Source organism: Mangifera indica, chromosome 3, assembly GCF_011075055.1.
Source record: "Mangifera indica cultivar Alphonso chromosome 3, CATAS_Mindica_2.1, whole genome shotgun sequence".
Lineage (NCBI taxonomy): Eukaryota > Viridiplantae > Streptophyta > Magnoliopsida > Sapindales > Anacardiaceae > Mangifera > Mangifera indica.
Window position 1 is genome coordinate 11,111,969 of NC_058139.1, and position 23,344 is coordinate 11,135,312.

General features: G+C 33.1%; 3 protein-coding genes across 4 annotated transcripts; 2 read left to right on the forward strand and 1 right to left on the reverse strand.

The window, feature by feature from the left end:
* Positions 1–5,813: 5,813 nt before the first annotated feature.
* Positions 5,814–6,831, forward strand: LOC123210497 (thaumatin-like protein). The gene has a single exon (XM_044628886.1). The coding sequence runs from the start codon at positions 5,898–5,900 to the stop codon at positions 6,573–6,575; it is 678 nt and encodes a 225-aa protein (XP_044484821.1). The 5' UTR covers positions 5,814–5,897; the 3' UTR covers positions 6,576–6,831.
* Positions 6,832–12,896: 6,065 nt separating this feature from the next.
* Positions 12,897–14,344, forward strand: LOC123211392 (16 kDa phloem protein 2). Of its 2 annotated transcripts, none has more exons than XM_044630085.1 (5): positions 12,897–13,026; positions 13,411–13,476; positions 13,572–13,698; positions 13,868–13,988; positions 14,074–14,344. In XM_044630085.1, the coding sequence occupies exons 1-5, from the start codon at positions 12,960–12,962 to the stop codon at positions 14,143–14,145; spliced, it is 453 nt and encodes a 150-aa protein (XP_044486020.1). In that variant the 5' UTR covers positions 12,897–12,959; the 3' UTR covers positions 14,146–14,344. The 2 variants fall into 2 exon arrangements, with proteins under 2 accessions (XP_044486020.1, XP_044486018.1); XM_044630083.1 differs by having other exon boundaries at positions 12,905–13,026; positions 13,408–13,476.
* A 224-nt stretch (positions 14,345–14,568) lies between these two features.
* LOC123211391 lies at positions 14,569–23,086 on the reverse strand. The gene is made up of 8 exons (XM_044630082.1): positions 22,831–23,086; positions 20,268–20,534; positions 20,083–20,184; positions 19,202–19,390; positions 18,032–18,127; positions 17,761–17,892; positions 16,704–16,767; positions 14,569–16,619 (listed from the first exon to the last, which is right to left on the reverse strand). Exons 1-8 carry the CDS (start codon positions 22,909–22,911, stop codon positions 14,791–14,793), a joined length of 2,760 nt encoding a protein of 919 aa, XP_044486017.1. The 5' UTR covers positions 22,912–23,086; the 3' UTR covers positions 14,569–14,790.
* Positions 23,087–23,344: the final 258 nt, after the last annotated feature.

The following is a 23,344-nucleotide window of genomic DNA, read 5'->3' on the forward strand; positions in this document are numbered from 1 at the left end:
GTACTGTGTGGACAACCAGTTGTACTGTGTGGACAACAAAGAAAAATATCAGCTGTACTGTGTGGACAGCAAATAAAATAATCGGTTGTACTGTGTGGACAACCAGCTGTACTGTGTGGATAACAAATAAAATAATCAGTTGTACTGTGTGGACAACCAGCTGTACTGTGTGGACAGCAAAGAAAAATATCAGCTGTACTGTGTGGACAGCAAAGAAAAATATTAGCTGTACTGTGTGGACAGCAAAGAAAAAAAAAATGCGTGTAAGAGAGAATTATACTTTGTATGGTGACTGCAAGTACTATCATATGTAGTCTAGATCGATCAATGAGAAAGAGAGAGAAACAAATTAGTAAATATTTTATGAAAGTCATTTGCATTAGAATTATGCATACAAGCCTGTATGACTGATAAAGAGTTAAGAAAGATGTACGAACAGAAAATAGAAATGTCATGACACTCATACATGCATAAATCATAATGAGTGATTCATATCTGTATAATAAGGAAATGAATAAATGTGTGAAAGAAAAGAATTATGATATGTGTTAAATGCGTGTCCTGTGTCAATTATTTTATTGTAAATAGTTCAGACACGCTGAGTATGGAAAAGATTAGAAAAGATTAGTACTGGTATAAAATGCTTTAAGTGTTAAGTATGATTTTCTTACTGAGCCATAGTCGCTCACCCCGTTTAATTTAATATTTTACAGGTAAAGAAATGCAGCAAAGGTTCCCGGGGAGCACTAATGAGACATGAGGCTAAGGGAGGAAGGCACCATAATTTTGTGATTTAAATGTTATGATGTATATGTAATATATATATATATATATATATATATATATATATATATATATATATATACACGACTAGATTTGAAAATTGATTATAAAGTTTCTGTGGGTGATAATTTTTATATTTGTTATTATTATTATGTATTTATTTTACTAATTGTGATTAAGTTGATAAAAATCCAGTCGATTGGTAGGACTGGTTTGTGTGAATTATAAATTGGGAGTGTTACAGGGCATAATGAAAAAGAGAAAAATATTCCCCGGGCCCTCTAAAATAGGGGAACTCATGCCGTTTTTCTGTAACACACCCAATGGTTAGGAGAGGTTACACTTTTGCCACCAAGAAATTTTATAGATTTGAGAACAAATCAATTTTGAGCTATTCACTTGCAAATTCTCTTCTTTATTCAAAACTTTTGCTTACACACTTTTTGATTTCATTTGCATTAGGTTGTAATAAGCGTAAATTTTCATATACACTCTTTAAGAGAGATTATATTTCAAAATTCATACTATGAAAGAGTGAGGTTCACTCTTGAAGAGACAAAAAAATTTTTAGTGAGAGAAATTAAGTTTTAGTACTTGTAAAGGTTAATAGCACCTTGTGAAGAAAAGCTTGGTTGAGATTTTGTCAACCAAAGATTAGTGGAATACTCCAAGGAAGATAGCTTGAAGAAGTGGACGTAGGTAGGGTTATGCCAAACCACTCTATATCATGTGTTTAATTTTCTTATTCCTTAAACTTATATTTTATGTTATGTTATTTTGATTGTGTTAATTATTCAAAATATCTCTTTTCATTCTCATAAATTGCATTAAAATAGTTAACATCCATTAAATTAAATAAATTGGTTTAATTCTTTAATTTGGTAAAAATTGTTTTAGTTTGCTAATTCACTCCTTTTAGGCTATTTGATCCTTTATCATGAAACCAGTTGAGAATGTATATAGTTATGGTTTATCATTCATTATATATAGAATACATGCAGTCTTCTTTTTACAATAAACACTTCTTCCTATTATATAAAGACAATGCAATATGTATTGTTCAAATTAGAGGTGGATACATTAAAAAATACAAAACTAAACATATCTCACCAAAGTTTTTTTACACTCATAAGCTCTAGCAAAACAGAAAAATTAATGTCAAACAAATATGATTTAGTGAAAATCTAACAGATTTATTCATCAAGACATTATCGACATTAACATTTGAAAAGTTAGTGTATAATATCAATATGTGACGACTCAACAGACTACCAAATTAATTTCATTACAAAGAGGAGGCACATTCATTAGAAGAAGCATTTATCAAGGGAGCAAATTTTTTAATTTTATCATATATTGAATAAAATATACACTATACTCTTTTTCCTTTTACTAGGTTTTGTCCCACTGGATTTTCCTAATAAGATTTTTAATGAGGCAATTTAAATATGGTCAATATTACTTTATAAAATATTAAATAATTACGTTTATCTGTTTTAGTTTTTATCCTATTGAAATTTTTTTTAATAAGAGTAATATAATTATTTATAAATAGTAGAAATCTAATGAGAAGTGTTAAATATACTGTAGATTTTCCACCACATAATCAAGTTTGATGTGAGAATGCATTAAATAATTTGGTGGCTTTCGTAAATATAATTTTCCCACCCAGCGAAGAAATGGGCCATTTGGGCAGGCAATATTGACTTTGGGTGGCTTGCTTTAAATGGCCCTGGAAATTTGCTTTATCTCATGTACTAGAGGGGGGGAAACTGGCATGAATATCCCCTCCTCTCTTCATTTGTTAGTGCCACGCATACATTGATTATTAATTCGTCTCCAGCCTTTCATCTTTCTTTCATTTTTCTTTCAATTCTCTTTTTAGTTATATAAATTTAATGACAAGACTCTTTTTTTCATTTTATATTAAATGCAATTTTGGGAGACTTTTCCAACTCCATAAAGAAAGATAACCTCACCTTACATACAAAGTGAAGTTGCTTCACCTCACATACAAAATGAAGTTTCAATAAAGAAGTGAAGTTTTTGTTGCCATAGATAAAATCAAAAAGCATTAAGGTCAAACTCCGTAAGACTGACTTATTTAATTATTTACTCTAATTCAATGGTTTATACTTGATGAATTAGAAAAAAAAAAATTAACGTTTTACTAACTAGTTTTTAACTTCTACAGTTATTGAATTATCATTCATGTTTAATGGTTTAATAAAGAGATTGTAAAATTATAAAAAAAAAAATCAGAAAACTTTGGATGAAGCAAGAGACGAAGCGTCATCTTTTTCTAGAGACTTCATCTGGAGTCTTTGGTTTCCAACATCGGAAAAGTGAAGAAAAGGGAAAGAGAAATCAAAAAAAGGAAGAAAAGGGATAGAGAGAGAATCCCACCAGTGAAAACATCAGAGAAGGGGAGGGACAAAAAAAAAATCTTAGGAAGAAAAATATAATTTTTCAAAGTTTAATTTTGGGGGAGATAATGATTAGTTTTCTAAACTTAAGGGAGAATAGATAATGTTTTATTATTTTTAATATATTACTAATTAAATAACGATTTTATAAAAAAAATTTAGTAATTATATTAATTGGATTGATGATCAAAGTGTTATCTTTGAATTATTTTTGTTTTATTAATATAGTGGTTACTCTAAAGTTAAAATGTTGTTTAGTTGGAAGTCAAAACAATGTTTTTCTTTTTTTTTTAAAATAAAAATTAAAATAATTAACATTGCCTGAGTTGTAGGATGTTATAAAATATTTTAAGTTTATTAGATTTTTTATGAAAAAGTTCAATAACATATTATATATTATTAGGTTTCTCTCCAAAACTTACATCTATCCAAAGATGTCATTTACAAAGGTTAAATTGAAAAAAACTAGTCATTACATTCAGGCAAATTTAGAAGCTCTATGGTTTCGAAGCACCTAGTTTAATCATATATTTGAATAACCCAAAATTAATTTTATTTAGTATTTTGTAACTTATTTGATGGTTTTGTGAATTATGTTTGTGTAGATGTGAATTGCATTCATGTAGAGAGACAGAGAAAAATATTTTGGAAATGATTGTAAAAATAATACATGGTAGTTTGTCCTATGATGATACAGATGATGTGTTATCATATGATTGAATAATTTTAAATTAAAAATAAAATATTATCCAATTATATAATGATACATCATCTGAATACTTAAATTATTTTTAAAAAAGTATACATACACACATAATATTACTCAAATTATAATCTATTTATAGAGAAGAGTATTTTATGTAATTGAAAAATTTTGAATATCAACCGTCTTACAATGCATTTACATTTTTTCAGAAGAAAACATCTCAATTTTTTAAACATTATCTAAAACATTCCTCAACATCTTTCTAACATAGCTTATTGATTATCATTGTCTATAAAGAAGCAAATAAATAATTGATACACTTTATTATGGCAGCCATACTTCTTTATAATTCCAAGAAAACATGTTTGTTCTTTGTTAAATTTATAACATTTTCCTCATTAAAAGAAGTTTTTATTGGTTCATTCAGTTTATCAATTTTGATTATATTTGACTGAGTTAATAAATAAACTGTTTTTTAATATTAATTAGATCGAATTTAAAACTGGTTTTCGATTCAATCGATTGAATTGGTTAATCCGATTCGGTTTTCAAAACAGTGATAAATACCTCTATAAAAATAGAATAAGGAATAGGAGTGAGAGGAATAATCAATATTGTCATGAAATGTTGTATATAAATGATGTAAAAGGATTAATACGTTTATGAAATTCATCTTCTCTTTGATGAAATTGAGAGAAAAAATATATAAATTCTTCACCCATACAAATTCCTATCCTCTTCGTTATGGTACATAATTCTTAGAATAAAGTTATATATATAAACAAATTTTATAAATTTATTTATAGAAATACATGTGACAGTTTGTGATTTAGTTATGTAATTGTTTATTTTTTTAACTTTAAAATTATCCAATCAGATTCTATCACATTCGGTTGTATATATAAATTTGTATAATTCATTTATACGTATAATATTACCCAATTCTTGGATTGATTATGGCAAAAAGTTTTATTAGATGATCTGAGATGTTAGTCAAATGGAGATTTTACAAGATACATAAATAAGCATACCTATGATCACGCAGAAAGAATCGAAGTCCTGCAATGGACAGACCTCCACCGCATCACCCGGTTTGGGATAAAGTCCAGTCAAAACTGAAAAACTGAACAGCATAGAAGCTTCATTTATGTAGTTTAATTTTCTCCCTTTGCATGCGCATCATCAGCCTCATCCTGCGGCCATTGGATCTGTAAGTTGAAGACTTTTGGATACGTGAATGATCCCAACACCCAAACTAATGAAAGGAAACTAATTGGCCAAAAGATTGTTTCCCACCCTAAGGTTTGCTGATATGACAATTCATATATGTTATCTTTGAAAAATCAAAATAACCACCCATAAACTCTTTCCGTCATAAAAATAAACTCTTTCCGTTAATAAAAATGGTTAGAAATAAGGGTTAAATGGTTATGGTAATTTTGGGTAAACAATACAAATTTTAAGTGCGTACAGTCACCAGGAAGAATAGTCTTTTGGCCAAAATTAATTTATTCAAATTGTGGCGTCACCCACCTTATAGTATACTTGATATTCCAAAACATCATCGTTTTTCCACAGGCATGCCAAATACAAATTTTCCACTATCTTGACGAATACTTTTCCAAGTCAAACAAGCCAAAACAAAAAACGTTAAATTTCCAACAACGTTAGAAATGCTCAATCAATAAAATGATGTACACAACTTATATATATAATTTTATATATAAATAATAATGTACTATAATATGATTAAATATTATTTAATTTTTAATTATTTAATTATATAATAATATATCAATATTTATATATATAACACTAATATTAAATATATATATATATATATATATATATATAAATAATAATGTATAGCAAACTAGAACCAGCGGGCTTTCTATATAAACCCCAGTTTGTATCATCTCAAACACCACTCAAAACATCAAATCAATAGAGTTTTATTGATTTAGTATCAATTTTCTTCCGAAATGAAGTTCTTGCAAACCTTCTCCGTTTCTTCATTCCTTCTAATTACCCTTTCCATCACCTTGGCTAATGCAGCCACTTTTGATATTACAAACAATTGCCCATACACTGTCTGGGCGGCTGCTGTGCCCGGTGGTGGTAGACCGCTTAACCAAGGTCAAACATGGACCATCAGTGCTGAACCCGGCACAAAAGAAGCCCGCATTTGGGCCAGAACCAATTGTCAGTTTGATGGCAATGGGCGAGGCAAGTGTGAAACCGGTGACTGTAACGGCCTTCTCGAATGCCAAGTCTACGGCACACCACCAAACACATTGGCTGAGTACGCTTTGAAGCAATACATGGACATGGACTTCATTGATATGTCTAATATCGATGGGTTTAATGTTCCAATGGAGTTCAGTTCCGTTTCAGGTGGCTGCAACCGTGTGATTAAATGCACGGCGGATATCATCGGCCAGTGCCCGAATGAGCTCAAGGTTCCTGGAGGATGTAACGGCCCATGTCCTGTATTCAAGACGGAGGAACACTGCTGCAATTCTGGCAACTGTGGACCTACAAATTACTCCAAGTTTTTCAAGGATCGGTGCCCAGACGTTTACAGTTATCCTAAAGATGATGCAACTAGCACATTTACTTGCCCCAGTGGGACTAACTACAAGGTTGTATTTTGCCCTTGAAGTCTTGTGAAGACCGGGTCAAAATAATACTACACTTTGTCTATGGAATAAGGCCTTGAATAAATTTGTCATTATAATTAAGCACACATAATGATGTGCACTTATAATTAATAAATGTAATACCAATGATGAAATCATGAATTTCATTGATGGACTTGTTATAATTTTAATTTTTGTTTGTATTTCAATAGATTTTCCCGTAGGTGATCAAAGCCAGCAAACATATGAACCCTATTTATCAACTCCCAATTATTTATTCTGTTTCCATAACATATTGACATTTACTTTTCTTATTGAATATAATAATAGGGGAATTAATAAAAGTCTCAAATTGTCACCTGGCAATTGATTTTTATTGATCATATCCGTAAATTCCTCATGGAATTGGAATTTCTTCTGATTGACGGGAGCTTACACCAGGGCATATCTCATTGTTTCTAACTATTAGTAAATAAAGGCGGTATTCACGTACGTATTATGTTGGTCATATACTCGTAGAATACTTTAAAAAGACAAATTTTTATTCATGAATATAAATAAACTTGTGGCAAAATAGATTGAAATTAATAATTTCATTATAGTCGATATATTAAGAATAACACATCAATTTCACCTAAGATCTCATATTGATTTCCAGCGTGGTTGTGTTAGAGAGGGCTCTCTCGCCAGCGAGAATGGTAAAAAAATAAAAATATTTTTTTTTTCTGAACAAAATTGCTCATAATTATTGACACAATTTGATTGATCAGTACCCTTTTATGGTATTAAATTTAGAATACCCCTTTTATTTATCCTCCAAATAAAAAAATTTCTGGTGAACTCTATTAAATAGATTACTTCCGCAACTTTTGTTATGGGACACTAATTATTTTTCTAAGCACTAAATAAAAATGATTGAACATGATCTTCAGCGATACTGTGGCTATAAAATCACACACATTATACGAGAGGTCCATTAATTAAGAATTTGAAGCATTTTTCTTTGTCACCACTCCAAATTCAAAGACTTTTACTATTCTCATCTTGACTTCTTGACTTCTTGTATAGGGTGTACGTTTTTCCATCTCTTTTATCTTTATCTATTACCAAGTAGCACCATTTGTTTGACCTGACGTCTCTACTCTATCTTAACTTTGATTTGAAGCTAAAGGATGATCACGAAAATATTACCTGAAATTTTCTCTGATGTTCTCTCATCAGCATTTTCTTTTCTATTTTTTTTTTTCTAAAGAGAACAACATCATGCACGCTATCTTTCTTCTCAACTTCTCCAAATTATGAGCTTCTCTAGAATCCTCTCTCTTTACTCTTTATTATTACCTCTTTATACTTGAGCCTTATGTTGACTGGAAATATAAGTGGTAAGGGTAAAAGGTAAAAGAACCAATCAATTGACAAACAAAATTGGGGTATAATGGATTCAATGTATTGGTTTCACTATCAAGTTAAGGTGAAACAAAGGAAGACATTTCTCATTTATAAAGGCTCTAAAACGTTAGGGTGTCGTTGTATTGTCGGGTGTTGTACACGGGGTCTAGAAACAATCTCAAAATATTTCCTCTGAAAATGGGCAAAGACAGAACCAGGTAGTAATTGCCCACAAAATTAGAATTAATACAAAATAGTATTAAGATAATATCAAAGAAAGCTCATGATAACACATGGGGTTCGCGGAGGGCGTGGAAGCCCTCCACATGGAATAACTTAAGAGCTACATTTAGTGATGGGGAATCATGAATGAAAGACACCACACCAACTTATGCCAGTAAATGAGACTTGGCAGAATATAGGGCTTGGTATATGAATGAGAATTTAAAAGGAAAATAGCATCTTTAGTAGCCTTACACAACTTTCCTATAACTCTCTTGCTTGATGACTTTTCATTAACTACTCCACTAAATACATGGAACCTTGAAAACAAGAAGCATTACAGTAACTTTCAAGGGATTTTCTCAGTTTGTCATATGAGCTTTCTCATAGCTCCATGCAGTAACTCTTAACAACCACTCTCATAATTTGCATTCATTGCTGAGACCTCACCATTGCCTTGTCAAGGTACTGATATCTCTACTATCATGACAATCGTTCTTCCTTTGTGCAAATACATTCTGTCATTCATTACAAACACTTTGGGGTTATAGTGGGGAACCAATGCAATTCGATGTCGAATGAGTAACCGTTTCAAGATACTGCATTGCATTCGATTAAACTTGATTCACTGGTTGATCGTCGGAGGGTTCACACTTGTAGACGGATCGATGGACTTTGGGAGCGTGTAATTACATAAAAACTAGAGAACCATTTTTTAGCGTCAACATTTAACACCATTTTGTGGGGATACTGAACAAAAGGTTTGTGTGTTCTACTGAGAAAAAATGGGGAGAGTATGGGGTGATGACCACTTGATGGAGTATGTCAGCGTTCGAAGACCAAATTAACTCTAAAATATTAAAACTTCTGCAAATTATTTAGCTGAACTTAAAAGAAATAATTGATTTAAGATTCAATCTGTTATATGGTATTCTCAGCACATGGAATTTCTCTCCAAAAAGTGTCTTCGAAGGATCTATTCAGGCAACTATAATTAGTGACCAGATGTCAAACTAGCTCTTTCCCACAACAAGGACACAACTTTCTACCTCGAGGCAACAAGAAAACCTCCACTTATTAAGAAACCTATTCAAAATCTTCTATAAAAATTTTCCTGTTTACTATAAATTTTCCTATTTCTTATATGTTGCAGTAAAAGAAACTATCCTCACCTTCTCAATCAAGGTGTATTTTTGACATTTTCAATATTTTCTTTTGATTCAATTGGAATCACAATCAATCCTTAAAATTATATTTGAATTACAACCTATTGTTTATCATAATTTGAATGTAACTTCTCTTTGTCAATCTTACAAATATAAAAGACTATCCAAAAGAGAATTATCACAACTAGAGTCAAATACTTTGCATCCTTAAAAGATGTATTATTCATTATATACATCATTTACAAGATACACTTAAACTAATAGTTACATTATAGATATAAATATTTTGATTATCGGATCAAACCATGCTAAACTATCATATTTTATTTACTTTTATATTATAGTAGACATTAGACTTATCGAATTTAATTGATGATATCCTGACTTTTTTGTATTAGGCTTTAAATTGTATATATCAATTAATGATGAAAAAACACATCAACAATTTGTCATGGGGAGGGCCTCCACCATATTCAATCACTATACACTTTAGCTATCAGAATTTCATCAATGGCTTATGAAAGGTGGCACAGGATATTAAGTTTTGGATAATCAGTCTTACAAAGATTTTGATAATAGCTCAAAACCACCTCTTTAATTTTACAAAAATCTAGTTAACCTGTCACAGTGATAAACATCTTGCCACCAGATCACAATGTGGTTGCCCAACCAAAATCGGTTGAAGGTGACTCCCCGATCATTGCTTGCCATATACAAAATGCTAACCAAGTAGCATACACACCTCATAAAAGAGGGTCTACCCCTAGGAGGGGAATAGTTGTAAAAATATTTGGACCATCACAAATTCTACTCACTCCCACTGACGTCGGCAACGATGTAACAACAACCAAAGGATTCCTAATCCTCATTAGTGCACCTTGCGCCTTAAAAATGTTGGTTCCAAGTGGAAAAACACCCCTTGGCAAGAAAAACCCCAACGTAAGGCATCTCATTTTTTGCTAACGGCGAGATAAGAAACATAGGCTACCAAACCCGAAGGCCACGGTACACTACTACCTAAATGCTTCTTTGGCCTCTCAGGAGAAGGTGGTAGAATATACCCCAACAGGTAAAGTCTTTCAACCAAGGGACATGCCTCCCATCAAGGGAACTCTACCCACCAATCAATACCTTGCACGGGCCATTTTCTAGTTACAAGATACGAGAACTAACGCCATCAAGTCCAAGTTACGAAATGACAATAAATGGATAACGCCTATAGACATATGGAATAGATCTTCAGTTTAAAGGATAATATTTGCTTAGCGTGTTCACATGTTAATGCCATATCGACTATGGTAAATAGCCCAAATTGGGTCATTAAACCTATAAACTAAATGTGTGTGACCACCTAATGCCTGTCGAGCCTCTTTAGAGATGGTGACTAAACACAACCCAATGCACATCACATTGGGAAACTTTGCTCAAACTCTTGATACTCTAGTAGCATAAACTTTCAAATTAGACTTTTAAGGAAAATACATTCCTTCCTCCCACCATGCGATGAAATAGGTTTGCAAAATCCCACATTGGAAAGACATACTTTAACAACACACCTTACCCATTATAAATAAGTTCAACCAAATTCCAAAAGTTTCATTTTGGGAAGAGAAACTTTAACAACTCATGCCACCTATTATAAATACCTATATTCTTTTTCTTTATCAACACAATTTAACTTTCTTGCAATATTTTCTTTTAGTAGAGAACATAAATTTTAAATATATTTTAATAATTTTTTTTCATTCGTGCTTGAGTTGAGCCCCTGTGGCTTGAGCTTAAGCTCAATAGTTTCTTATACCTTAGCTCAAGCTCAACCCATAATTGCTCGTTTTGAGTTCAATTGTGTTAAGCTAACATTCAAGTTTGAGTCAACTTTACTTGCATCCAACCTATGTGGAAGACATCAATCATTTATGTCTAACTCAGTAAATATGTAAAGTTTTCAATACGGACAATATTTGTTGACATGGTAACTTTTTTTATCCCAGAGACTTATTGGCATACAAGATACTCTAGTTTTTTTACAATCTATTGCCCAATTGTTTACATTGACTCCTTTCAAGATGATGCAATATTTACTTGCACTGATCGTACTAATTATATGGTTGTATTCAGCCCTGAAACATTCAACAGGTGATAGAAGAAAGGGCATTTTGTTGCATGTAGTTTGTGTTTGCAAACTTCCTGGGGTAGACGAACATGAATTTTAATTTGGTTTAATAAAACCATATCCAAATATAGTTTATATTAGAGCTTAATGTGATCATTAAGTATAGCTTAATACACTTCACAGATTATAATTTAGATGAATGATATCAATATAAACTTTAGGATTTGTTAAACCTTTAATAGAAGTCCAATAACCTATTGAGTTTCTCTCTCCAAAACCAAAATAGTACTTTTAATACATAATAATTTTATCCATTCAAAGTTTTAATTCAGTTTAATGAGGAGAAGATTGGTCATCATATTCTGACAAATTTTTATGAGTTATAAAGATTCAAAAGTTGTGGTTTAATTATTGGTCATCACATTCAAACAAATTTCAAGAGCTCTATAGATTCAAAGGATATGACTTAATCAAGTATTCATATAAAAATTAATTTTAATTCAATAATTTATAGTATAAGTATATGCTATAATTCTATGAATTGGATGGTTTTATTTTGTTTATGTAAATTTATATTACAGTTTGATGCTATAATGCATCAAATTTTTGCTTCTTTTGAACTTAGCGGCCTTCTTGTGCAATGAAGAAAAGATACTTCATAAATAGTCGGCCAAGTTTAAATCTCCTTATTAATTTGTGTGGGTATCTACATAGGTGTTCTTCTAGGAAGATTGAGAGAATGGGGTCTATATAACATGACTGATCAATAGAAATACTCCAACGCTCTATCTTTGTCATATATTCCATACATCACACTGGATAGATATCATCTTCATAGAATGCGATTTATTTTTAAAATGTCTTGGTGTTGAAATGGTAAACACACGAGACTTAAAATCTCAAAATAGATATCATCTTGAGTTTGTCCATGCAGTTGTGCACTCTTCAAATGAGAATTTATTTTCTAAAAGATCTTAGCTTTCATGTTTTGGTGGGTCTTCGAGATCTTTTTGACAATCTATGTTGTGTTGAAGGAATATCTATATGATCTAATCGATTGCATAAAGCCCGCGGTAGTAATAGAACCGGGGAAAGTATACATAAGTATACAGAAGGGATATCTTTGTCAAATGAAAATTCATTACATCTAGTATATGTTAGTTCTTCAGGTTGTCAGTAGTGTGAATATGGCTTAGTGTTTGATGAAATTATTCCTATGAACATATAATTAACCATAAACAAAATAAAGAGCAATTAATGAGATCCTTACCAATTTTAATTTTCACTTGGACTAGGACATGCATTTTCTGAAATTTAACATGTTGTGTGAAAAAATAAAAATAATATTGCACGACCTCAACAAGCCATCCACTTGTCTACATTTCCAAATTTCTCAGCTTCAAAGCTTGTTTTAGAATTTTCCTTCTTTTTCTTTACAACCTCCCAATTAATTGCACGTACGAACAACACATTCATAAAAACTTTCTTCAACAGAAACCGATCCCCAAAAATAAGATGCCTCGCGGAACGCTTGAAGTTCTTCTAGTTGGTGCTAAGGGCCTTGAAGATACTGATTTCCTGGGTACCTTTCTTAATCCTCTTGTTTGTTTTGATTGAAATTCTTTATTGATTATCTCCTTTGAGTTGTCATTTTATTCAAAGACATTACTATCATGTTATCCGATTCAAGAGTTCAGAGATTAGAGACATGGAATTTGATACAAATATAATCCAAATGTGGTAGACAGAAACTTTATAAAGGCTTTTGTTATTTTACGTGAAAACCAATATAAATTTTGGCAAAATCACACTTCAAAAATTAGTTATTAACATTTGAAAACTTAAAATTATATAAATCTTATAGAAACTCATTTTTTCAAAATCTCATACTTTTGCATTTAGAATTTTAACAAATTCCATATCTAATCTACTCTGTTGGGTAATTGATTTAAATGGAAACAAGCAGGAAATATGGATCCATACGTTACCCTAACTTGCCGAACTCAAGAGCGGAAGAGCAGTGTTGCATCAGGTAATTCAGCTTTCTATTAATTAAGATACCTTTGTTTTTTTGGTTCAAATTATGTACTCAGAACTTAATTTAATGATATTTATATTGATTAACAGGACAAGGAACACAACCAAAGTGGAACGAGAATTTTACGTTTACAGTATCTGATGGCACTAAAGAACTCAAAATCAGGATAATGGACAGTGACTTCGCCACTAGCGATGATTTTGTTGGGGAAGCAACGTGAGTACCAGCACATATATATATTTTTTTATTTATTTTTAATTTAAAATCATTTAACCATATAATGTCATATTATTTATATATTTAAATTATGTATTAAAAATATGTAGTATAAATTCATTAAAAATAAATAATAAAATTGAGTTTGTTGGTATTGTAATGTTGGCAGGATTCCATTGGAGCCAGTGTTCATGGAAAGAAGCCACCCCCCAACAGCATACAACGTTGTCAAGGATGGAAAATTTCAAGGGGAGATTCAACTTGGCCTCACTTTCAAGCCTGAGATAAATGTAATTTGTCTCCCTTTCAAACCTAAACCTTAAACTCTAAACAATTATAATATTCACTTCCTAATGACTTTTTTTTCTCTTTTAGGAACGCCATGATTGTGGATTTGACTACGAGGAAAGCTATGGCGGATGGAAACATTCTTCTAACGACTACTAAACTCTCTTCACACAGAATTTGCTCAACACCACATACAAATGCGGCACTCTAATATACAAAATAAGTGGTCTATCTAATTTAAATATTTTTGTTTATGAAATCATATAAATGTTTCAGATTCAATAGTTGTACCCCATATTATCATCAAAAAGTAGAAATGCAATTTTTGCTGAATCCAGTGAATGTGAGCATTGAATCATAGTCTACACAATCCCATTATGTCAAATGTTGTAGCAGTTATCTGTGACATGAATTTAATTTATGAAAATGATCTCCAAACCTGAATTCACTCAAGTGACAACAATAATTTGAAATATGTGTATAAAAATGGTTACCAAATGATAGTAATCTCCAATGTCCCACAGTACTGCCACAATCATTTGACAAGATGATGGAGGTAAAGCAAACGGATAAGATCACCAGTGAAATTCATAAAGCTTTTGGCCTCTATATTTACTGAACAAAACCATACAAAAATGGAGGCTTCAACAGTTACTCTCGCTTTCCGCTTATAGAGTTTGGTTTTAATTACATGAGACCATGAAAACCCAAAAACAATTGAGGTGATTGTTTCAGGAAGTACATTAATCACTAATGGCTAAAGATAATTAGCATGCATTTAGTGAAAAAGATAATCACCTCAAATTAGGACTTCAACACCCCAGGTACTTCTTTATTCCCTTCTAAGCTTGGTTGTTGGGCTGTAATGCTACTAAAACTTGGTAAGCTTACATTGCCCGAGGGTCGCAATGGAGTTACGGAAAACTGCTGTTGGGTGGTCGTTTGTTTTTCTGCTACATCAAACTGGAATGAAACATCAGTTTGAGAAAAGCTGTGCATGCTTAAATCAGGCAGGTCAGGTTTACTGACTGTCTGAATCTGAGATGCGTAAAGCTGATGCTGGAAGTAATCATGAATTGCCAAATTGTCATCTACAGGTATTGCACCTGTGAGTGTCTTAAATGCAAATTCCACGCAGGGATCCGACCAAGGATCCTCAAATGGAAATACAGGATGTGACTCTGAATTTTCGTTATTCATTTTCTTATTTTGGACCTGCTGAGGCTGCTTTACGGAATTTTCATTTTCCATCTGCTGAGCCTGCCCCTCTGGCATTTCATTCTCCATCTGCTGAGGCAGCCACTTTAGATTCTCATTTTCGCACTGCTGAGGTTGCCACTCTGGCTTCACATTTTTCAACTGCTGATGTTGCCCCTCTGACTTATCATTATTTGCCTGTTGGGATTGCCTTTCAGAAACAGATTGGAGTTCAAGAGGGTTCTCAGTCATGGTTGATGATTGTTCAGGCAATGGAAAGTTTATGTCAGCATGGTGTGCAAGTGTTGTTATATGTCTGGCATCAAGGCAATGGGATACGCCATCTTCCAGACTACTTGGATACAAGCCTGCATCTGCTGCGGCCTCACTCACTTTAAACTTTCTGGTTGCATTGAAGAGTGCTCGTTCACTGACTGTTGAATCAGGTACCAGCTCAGGCTCAAAGCCAGCAAGTCTTTTTGAAGATCGACGTGGCAAGTTAAGTTCTTTCTTCTTCTTGGATTTGATTGAGTTACTCTCAACATTTTTGGCACTACACGTCTCCATGTTAGTCAGCTCTAATCTCTTCCCTTGCAGAATATCAGCAGCAGGAGTTGAAACAGGTTTGTTATCAGTTATACCATCAACTGGTATTTCACCAGTCACGGTCTTAAATGCAAATTCTAAGCATGAATCAAGCTGAGAATAGGGGAAGGATAAATTTGATTCTGACTTGTCATCATTACTTTTAGTAGATTCCATCTTTTGCATTTGCTGTCCTGGAATAACTTTGTTCCTCAAAGGTTTGATCTTCTGTGATTGTGCTTCCTTTGATGAATTGTTTACTTCAGAAGACACACAATTTGCCATATTTATTATAGGGCCAGCATTGAGATTCTTTGATACTTCAGCAGCCAACCCATTGGAAGTCAAATCTACAGTTGAAATGGCTTCACTTTTGCAAGATTCTGCAGTTTTCTTCTTACAAACATGTTCAATGGAGACATTATCAACCACCAGCTCAGGTTCATGCCCAGCAAGTCTTTTTGAAGTCCTACGAGGCAAGCTAAGCTTTTTCTTATCTTCAGATTTGTTGGAATTCTTCAGAGATTTTCCTCTGCTGCATTCTATCCCACAATCAAGTGAATTCTTTCCTTGCAGAGTATCAGTAGGAGGAGTTGAAACTGGCCCATTATCAGAGAAAGTTATGTTGCCTTCAACTCCCTTGGAAACTTTAGGTTTTGAGTGCACTGAATAGCCAAAACTAGAGGTTCTCTTGGCTTCAGCGTCCTCTACAGTCACCATTTTCTCTGGGGAAATCTCAGCTGAGGCAGTTCCAGCAAGACCAGTTTCAGCAGAAATCCTCTTCCCTTGCCTTTTCTTCAAGGCCTCTGCTTCTGGAACTGCAGAGCTGCAAGCTTCAGAACTCTCCTTAGCTGCAACAGCAATTTTTTCGGTCTGTCATTTTCCTTATCGTTTATTGCTCATTGTCTGAAAACAGCAATAATTCAACATCTGACCTGGAAAAAGTTGTCTCCTGGTTGCAGAATGCTCCAATTTCTGCCTTTTGGCAGCCGGCAATGGCTAAGATCAACAGAAGGCAAAACACATGAAATTTATTTAGATAATAGATTTCTTTTAACTGTAAATTTGCTTCAAAACTGCAATAGCCTGCTATATTCAATTATCTAAAGTTGCAGCTAAATTGATGAGGCATCTGCCAGATATGGGCTTTGGTTTTAAATAAACATAAACTGAACCATTGACCCACAAGCAGCATAGTGTCCTGCTGCCCAAAGCAGAATCACCAAGACAATTCAGAAATAATTCGTGTTGAACCCACTATTAGCACTATCAATAGGCAGATAGTTGTTAATTAACCTTGTGAGTGGAGTGATTGCCAACACATTTCTTGATAATCACACAAGAACATATACACGGATAGATAGTCCAACAAAGGTCATTAGCTTCATGAAACAAAGAAGATTACAATTACCACATCAAAATAGTCCCATTTCTTTTAATATATTTGCAGTAATTTGGGAGAGAGAGACTATTTGATATTTTCTTCCATTTATCTTCCCTATGTAATGAATCCACCAGTTCCAAATTGAAGTCTGCATTTTCTTAATTCTCAAAACATCTGGAGGAAATTTTTCCAATTTCAGCTAAACCCAAATTCCAAGTTTTACAACCACCAGAAAGTTTGATTGATTAAATGCAGTTTAAACTTAATAAACTATCCTCCAACATCAGCGTGATGTTTTAACAGGTGCCATAATCAGATGCATCAATAGCTGGGAATAAACCTTAATATTCAATCCTAGTTTCTCAATACTTGCAGCATTCAATTGATGACATAATTCATTTAGCTTCAATGTATTTTTTTAAACTTCCCAAAACATTTATCAAGTACATAGATATTATTTCATAAGCAAGCATGCATCTTGCAGTTATCTAAACGACTTGAGTGTAATTATGCAAGCTTAATGACATGAGGGATATGGTATGCAACAGCTAGCAAAGATTATAACAATGATTCATTATATGAAATTACAAAAATAGGTGCAAACATACTGAGGCTTCTAGATCATGGGCATCCCTTTTAGATGGTTTAAATGCATGTCTACTAATCTCCCCATGTTCAAGATAGCGGAATACATCCTTTTTGGAGCGGAACACATATCCAGTAACTGGATCCACATAATACTGCAGCAAGGAAGCACTGATCAAAATAAACACGTGCTAAAAGGAAGACATTTCAGCAAATGAGCCACACACAACAAATGAAATAAATTAGCACAAGGGCACTTTAAGTAAGGCAAGAGTTACAACAGAAACTCCATACCGGATCTTTTCTAATTCCAAATGCACTCTTTCTAATTTTTGTTTCCTTAATCCACCCTGGTGGTAAATCAGCCACAATAGATTTCTCAACCACAACCTAGATTTTACAGATAGTCAGGTTACATATCAATTAAACAAAAAATAATTAATAACAATAACAATAACACATCAAATTCATAAATTAAGAATTTAATGATAACATGACTTCTTAATGCCATAAAATAAATATGTCATAACACAATGCACCATTGCCCCCTGGTTTATATTTAAATACAACAAGTTGTGCATTTTTAAGTTTTGAGATATTTATACAGCTATGCCTCAACTGAATATAAAATATATTTAACTTATTAAAAGAGCATCAAAATATATAGATACACACACACATGGAAAACCTTATCTTCATTGTCATTATTTTGAAAGGAATCCTCAACCTGATTATTCAATCTAACTGCCTCAAGATTGCACCTTTCATTCTAGATACATTATCCCTCGTCAGTCAACTCCACACAAATGTTCCAAAAGTTAAGTTACCCAAACACCAAACATTCTGCTAAGACCCATATTTACATCTCCTGGAGTTAGAGGAATCAAAAGGAGAAGAATGCCTCAAAGGGAAGTGGAAGCCAAAGAGGGAAACAGATGGCATTTTCACGGGGACCAGGACCACAAAGTTTGGAGAGGATGCGTGTCATTCCTCCAGAAGAGTTGATGGTTATGGAGTATAAAAGTGGAAGAAAAGCGGGAGAAAATAAAGCTGGGAAATTACAAGGAAATTAAAAGATTTTGAAGGAGAGCGCTGGCCTCTCAAATGCCAAGCAACCTGGACATTTCTGTAGATATTGAGTTGTGGAGAAAATTTGCAATTCGGTTACTGTTTGATTAGATTTTGTTGATCGTCAACAGACCTGATTGTATTGAACCATTACTCTTGGGATTTAATACATATCATTGATACTCCAGTTCATTGTGCCTATCTGCTGTGTTGTGTTTGTGTGTGGGAGTGTTGGTGTGGAGACTGATTCAGTGCAGGAGATAGTTGAAGAAAAAGGGTTGCAGTATCAGAGGAGAAAAGAGTGACAGGAAAAGTGAGGAAAGCAGACCAGGTATCTATCACATGCTCATCATAAAGCAAATAAAATTATTATAATATGAGAAATTCAAAACAAACTTTGCTAGCAGAACACGTTTTTTTGCGTGTTTTCTTCTGCTTGGAGGAGCAACTTTTGAGCTTTGCAGATTCAAGATTGCATGTTTCCTTCTGCTTTGATGAGCAACTTTTGCACTTTGCAGATTTGAGATAACGGACCACCTCTGGTTTTGAAAAGAATTTACACCCTGTCAATGGATCACTGTAAATCTGCAACAAGAAAGCTGTTATATGAGAAGATGTAAATACAGTGAAATTGTCAGAGCAATTCAACAGAGTTTTAGAACAGATAATCGTCTTAGAAAGTATATCAAGTTATTAAATAGACCCAAATCTTTATTAAACCTAACCATTGTAAGACAAAAAATTGGTTTCCCAAAAGAAAATTGATGTCATGATTTATCAATAGTATAATTTTGGTTATAGAATGCTAAAAGAGTTAAGAGTAGCAAATTTAAGAGAATCTTATTATAAAGTTAAAAAGCAAAAATTCACCACACTGATGTCCGCAGATATTCTATATAAAAACAAAATCTAAATAACCTTCCAAGAATTTTCAAGCATCTAAATCATAGCAGATATCAACTCATCTTTTAGCATGCAATGCACACCACAAAACTGTCACCAACATGTTGGAATAAAGAACTATCATCAATAGTACCAAATTGACAAAAAGTTACAGAACTCAACATATGATATTAAGTTGCAGCTAAACAACAGACAACATCAACTGAGACTTTACCATGAAAGCTATTAAGAGGGTGGTGATACACAGAAAAGTAACATTAAAAATGGTAATAAATATGTCATTTCTCTTGTTCTTTTTTTAATCACTATTATTTTTTCTTTTCATATGATAGTAAAACAAATACACAAAGAATGACAAAAGATACATATAATACCTTGTATGAACTTCCAATATGGACACCACTCTTTCGGGTTTTCAAGTCCACAACCCAGCCATCAGGTAACCAGTCAGGATGTTCATTTTCATTTGCCACAGGCTGTATGCAATAAATCAAGAACAATTAAATCAAACTAATCAAAAAAAGTGAGGAAGGATTAAGTAGGGAATTTGAACTCTCACTTTAATATTACTATTTTCTGAGTGCCTTCTGCCAGAGTCACTAATAGGTTTAGGAACTTTCAATTTAATATCACTATTTTTTGAGGGCCTTCTGCTGTGGCCACTAATAGGTTTTGGAATTCTCAGTTTAATATCACTATTTTCTGTGGGTCTTCTGCTGCAGCTGATAGAAGGTTTAGGGTCATGAAGAGTTCTTTCCACTTTAATATATCGAAGCAGATCCTCTTTGGAAAAGAATTTTTGACCAGTTCCTCGATTCATGTAACACTACAAAAGCCAAATAAATTATAAGCTTAGTAACAATATTATGGTGGATAAATTAATTCAAAATTTACCCTTTATAATTCGGAAGTTCCATCCCACATTTTTTCTTAGTGTTATTTCAATTATTACCTTAATGCATGTCCATGCCAACAAATAGTTCTTACTAGAGGTGTAATCGAGCTGAGCTAGGTCTTGGCTCGAGCAAGGTTTGATGGCATTAAGGCAAAACTTGAGCTTGTGCTCGATAGCTCATGCTCACCAAGCTAAGAAGTTCTTGGCTCGAGCTCTGCTTGCAAATTTATATTTAAACCTCATAACTTATATATTTATCAATTACTCCTATTCAAAGTCAAGAAGTAAGATTTAGAGATAAAAGTTCAACATTTGAAACTTATAGGGGTTTTTGGATATTTTACTCGAGTCAAGACATGAGCTTGCAAGCTTAAAGAGCCGACAAACAGCAAGCTTGGGCTTGGCTCAAGAGACAAACTCCGAGCTCAGGCAAACAATAATCAAGCTTATCCAAGCTCAACAAGAGTCAAGCCGCAAGCAGCCCACAAGCGGGTTGGCTTGATTACACCCCTAGTTCTAACTTCAATGGCTACATTCCATCATCAAAAAGACAAAGTATAAGCGGAGAAAATTATAATTAATTGCATCAAATTTGTTCATAAAAATTTTAAGCTATTGCACTTGATATACAGCTTCTCAAAAAATCAACAAGAGAGTGAAAGTTAGCGAAGGAAAATCAACTGAAAGAAAATAGATAAGATGATGTTTCTCTAGATAGAAAAGATATCAAACTGTAAAGAAATAGAAAAAAATTTATACGTGCTTTGTGGAAATTTAAATGACTTAAGTTCTCAATAGTGGTGTAGTATCTAATAAAGTTTATTTGCGATTGACAAATTTATGTGGACCTTGTGAATAAAGCTTACACTTAGTCAACTCCTACTGCTAAGCAAGTATATGCACTAGCTTTCCCAAGCTTTGGATAAGCAAATACACGAAAATTTTAAACCCAAAATGTTTAAAGTTGAAGCCCAGGGAAATGTATTGAGGCAAAAGACTATAGCCGATGCTCTTAGCTAGTTTTGATAGCAGCCAATAACATTCCAAGAACCTTAAAACTTCCATAACAGTGTCCCTCATGGTCATACATACAGTGATTCTGTTGCATTAACTACATCACCCATAAAATATTGCATATTGCACGCCAGGATGTTGGACATCTGAACAATTAATTAATAAAATTTTAATTCACTTCTGTTACCTACAAAGTATTTTGCATTAATTTCGGCACAAAAAAAACACACTCCATTGTAATCAATCACTTTAATAATCCTTCATAAGTGAGAGTTGTACAAGAGAAGATGAGAATGAATAAAGTTTCTGGTGAAAAGAAGGGAACATTCTACTTCCTTTCTTTTAACATTTCATTACATTGTTTCATAGTTACAAGTTGAAGTTTATATACAATGAGGGTAGCACAAACTGAAATTTCAGACAAGCAGCTGCCTAAATTAAATGCAGCCATATGAGCTACAGAAGACTACTCTCCTAGGACACAACTAGAACACTTACACTCTCTTGTCACAGATTACAACAACCAACAATGACAAAAAAAAAGCCTATCATCGTGCAAATGTCCAAAATTTCTAATTTTTTTGTGAGCTTTTATCATCTTTATTCTCACATTGAAAAGTGATTCACTATTACTAATTTGATTTGGAGGAAGCGAAACAGTATATGGGACCAAAAAAACAGGTAGGCAGAGAAGTCATCCCTTCATTCATATGTTTGGATGAATATGACTGGAGAAAGAATGAGCAGTCACTTTCTGTTGTTGGGTATTCTCTAAAAGGAATAGAAATATAAACAAATCATTGCACGATAATAACTTCATTATTACACCTGTATGTCATCAACAACCATAACACCGAAGACAAAAGAAGAAACATAAATTTCCTCGCTTAATGCCTCTTATCTTTCAAATATATCCAATTAATATCTTTACAACCATTTAAAAGGCTTTTTCTCTATCCTTCCACCTATCAGCACAATTTCCCTTCTTTCTATCGAAGAAAATGATAACACAAAAAATTTCTAGAAAAAAAACTAAGTTCCTTCATACAGCCACCAAAACACTAACATTCCATACTGTTCAATCCACATGCAACTAACAAACAGTTCAACTTCCCGTCTTCCTCAAACCAATCAAGCAATAACAAAACAAAGTGCAAATTACAAGTTTACTAAGCTTATTACAAATAGCAACTAATTTCGAGTTTGATTTTACCTTTTTTTTGCGCCCATTCTTCTGAGCTTTGAACTGGACAGTCCATCCGGCGGGCAGCCGTTCCGAACTTTCCGCCGGCATTATCGCCGGAATCCGAAGTCTCCTACAAAGAATTCGGCTTGTTACCTCGCGATCATAGTGGAAGTCTCGACTTTGACTTCGTAGGGTTTGAATTCAACAAAGATTGGATTCTGTTCTGTGAAAATCGAAGCCGTGGCGAAGGGCATGTAAATAAATGGTAATGGAAAATCATGGCCACGTGTTGAGAAGTTTTTATTTTATTTTATTTATATTATCTCGATCGAGAAGAAAATAGTGTTTATCACAGAGATTGAGGGCTAAACAGTAAAATCACTTAAACCAACTAATCAAATCCATTGATACATTAGTTTTCGCTAAACATATTAACATGATATAATCTCTAAATACATTTTATTATTTAAAAAATTTGTTTATCGTATTAATGATGATAGATTCTGAGCACACCATAGTGAAATCTGAGCACATCCGGTCA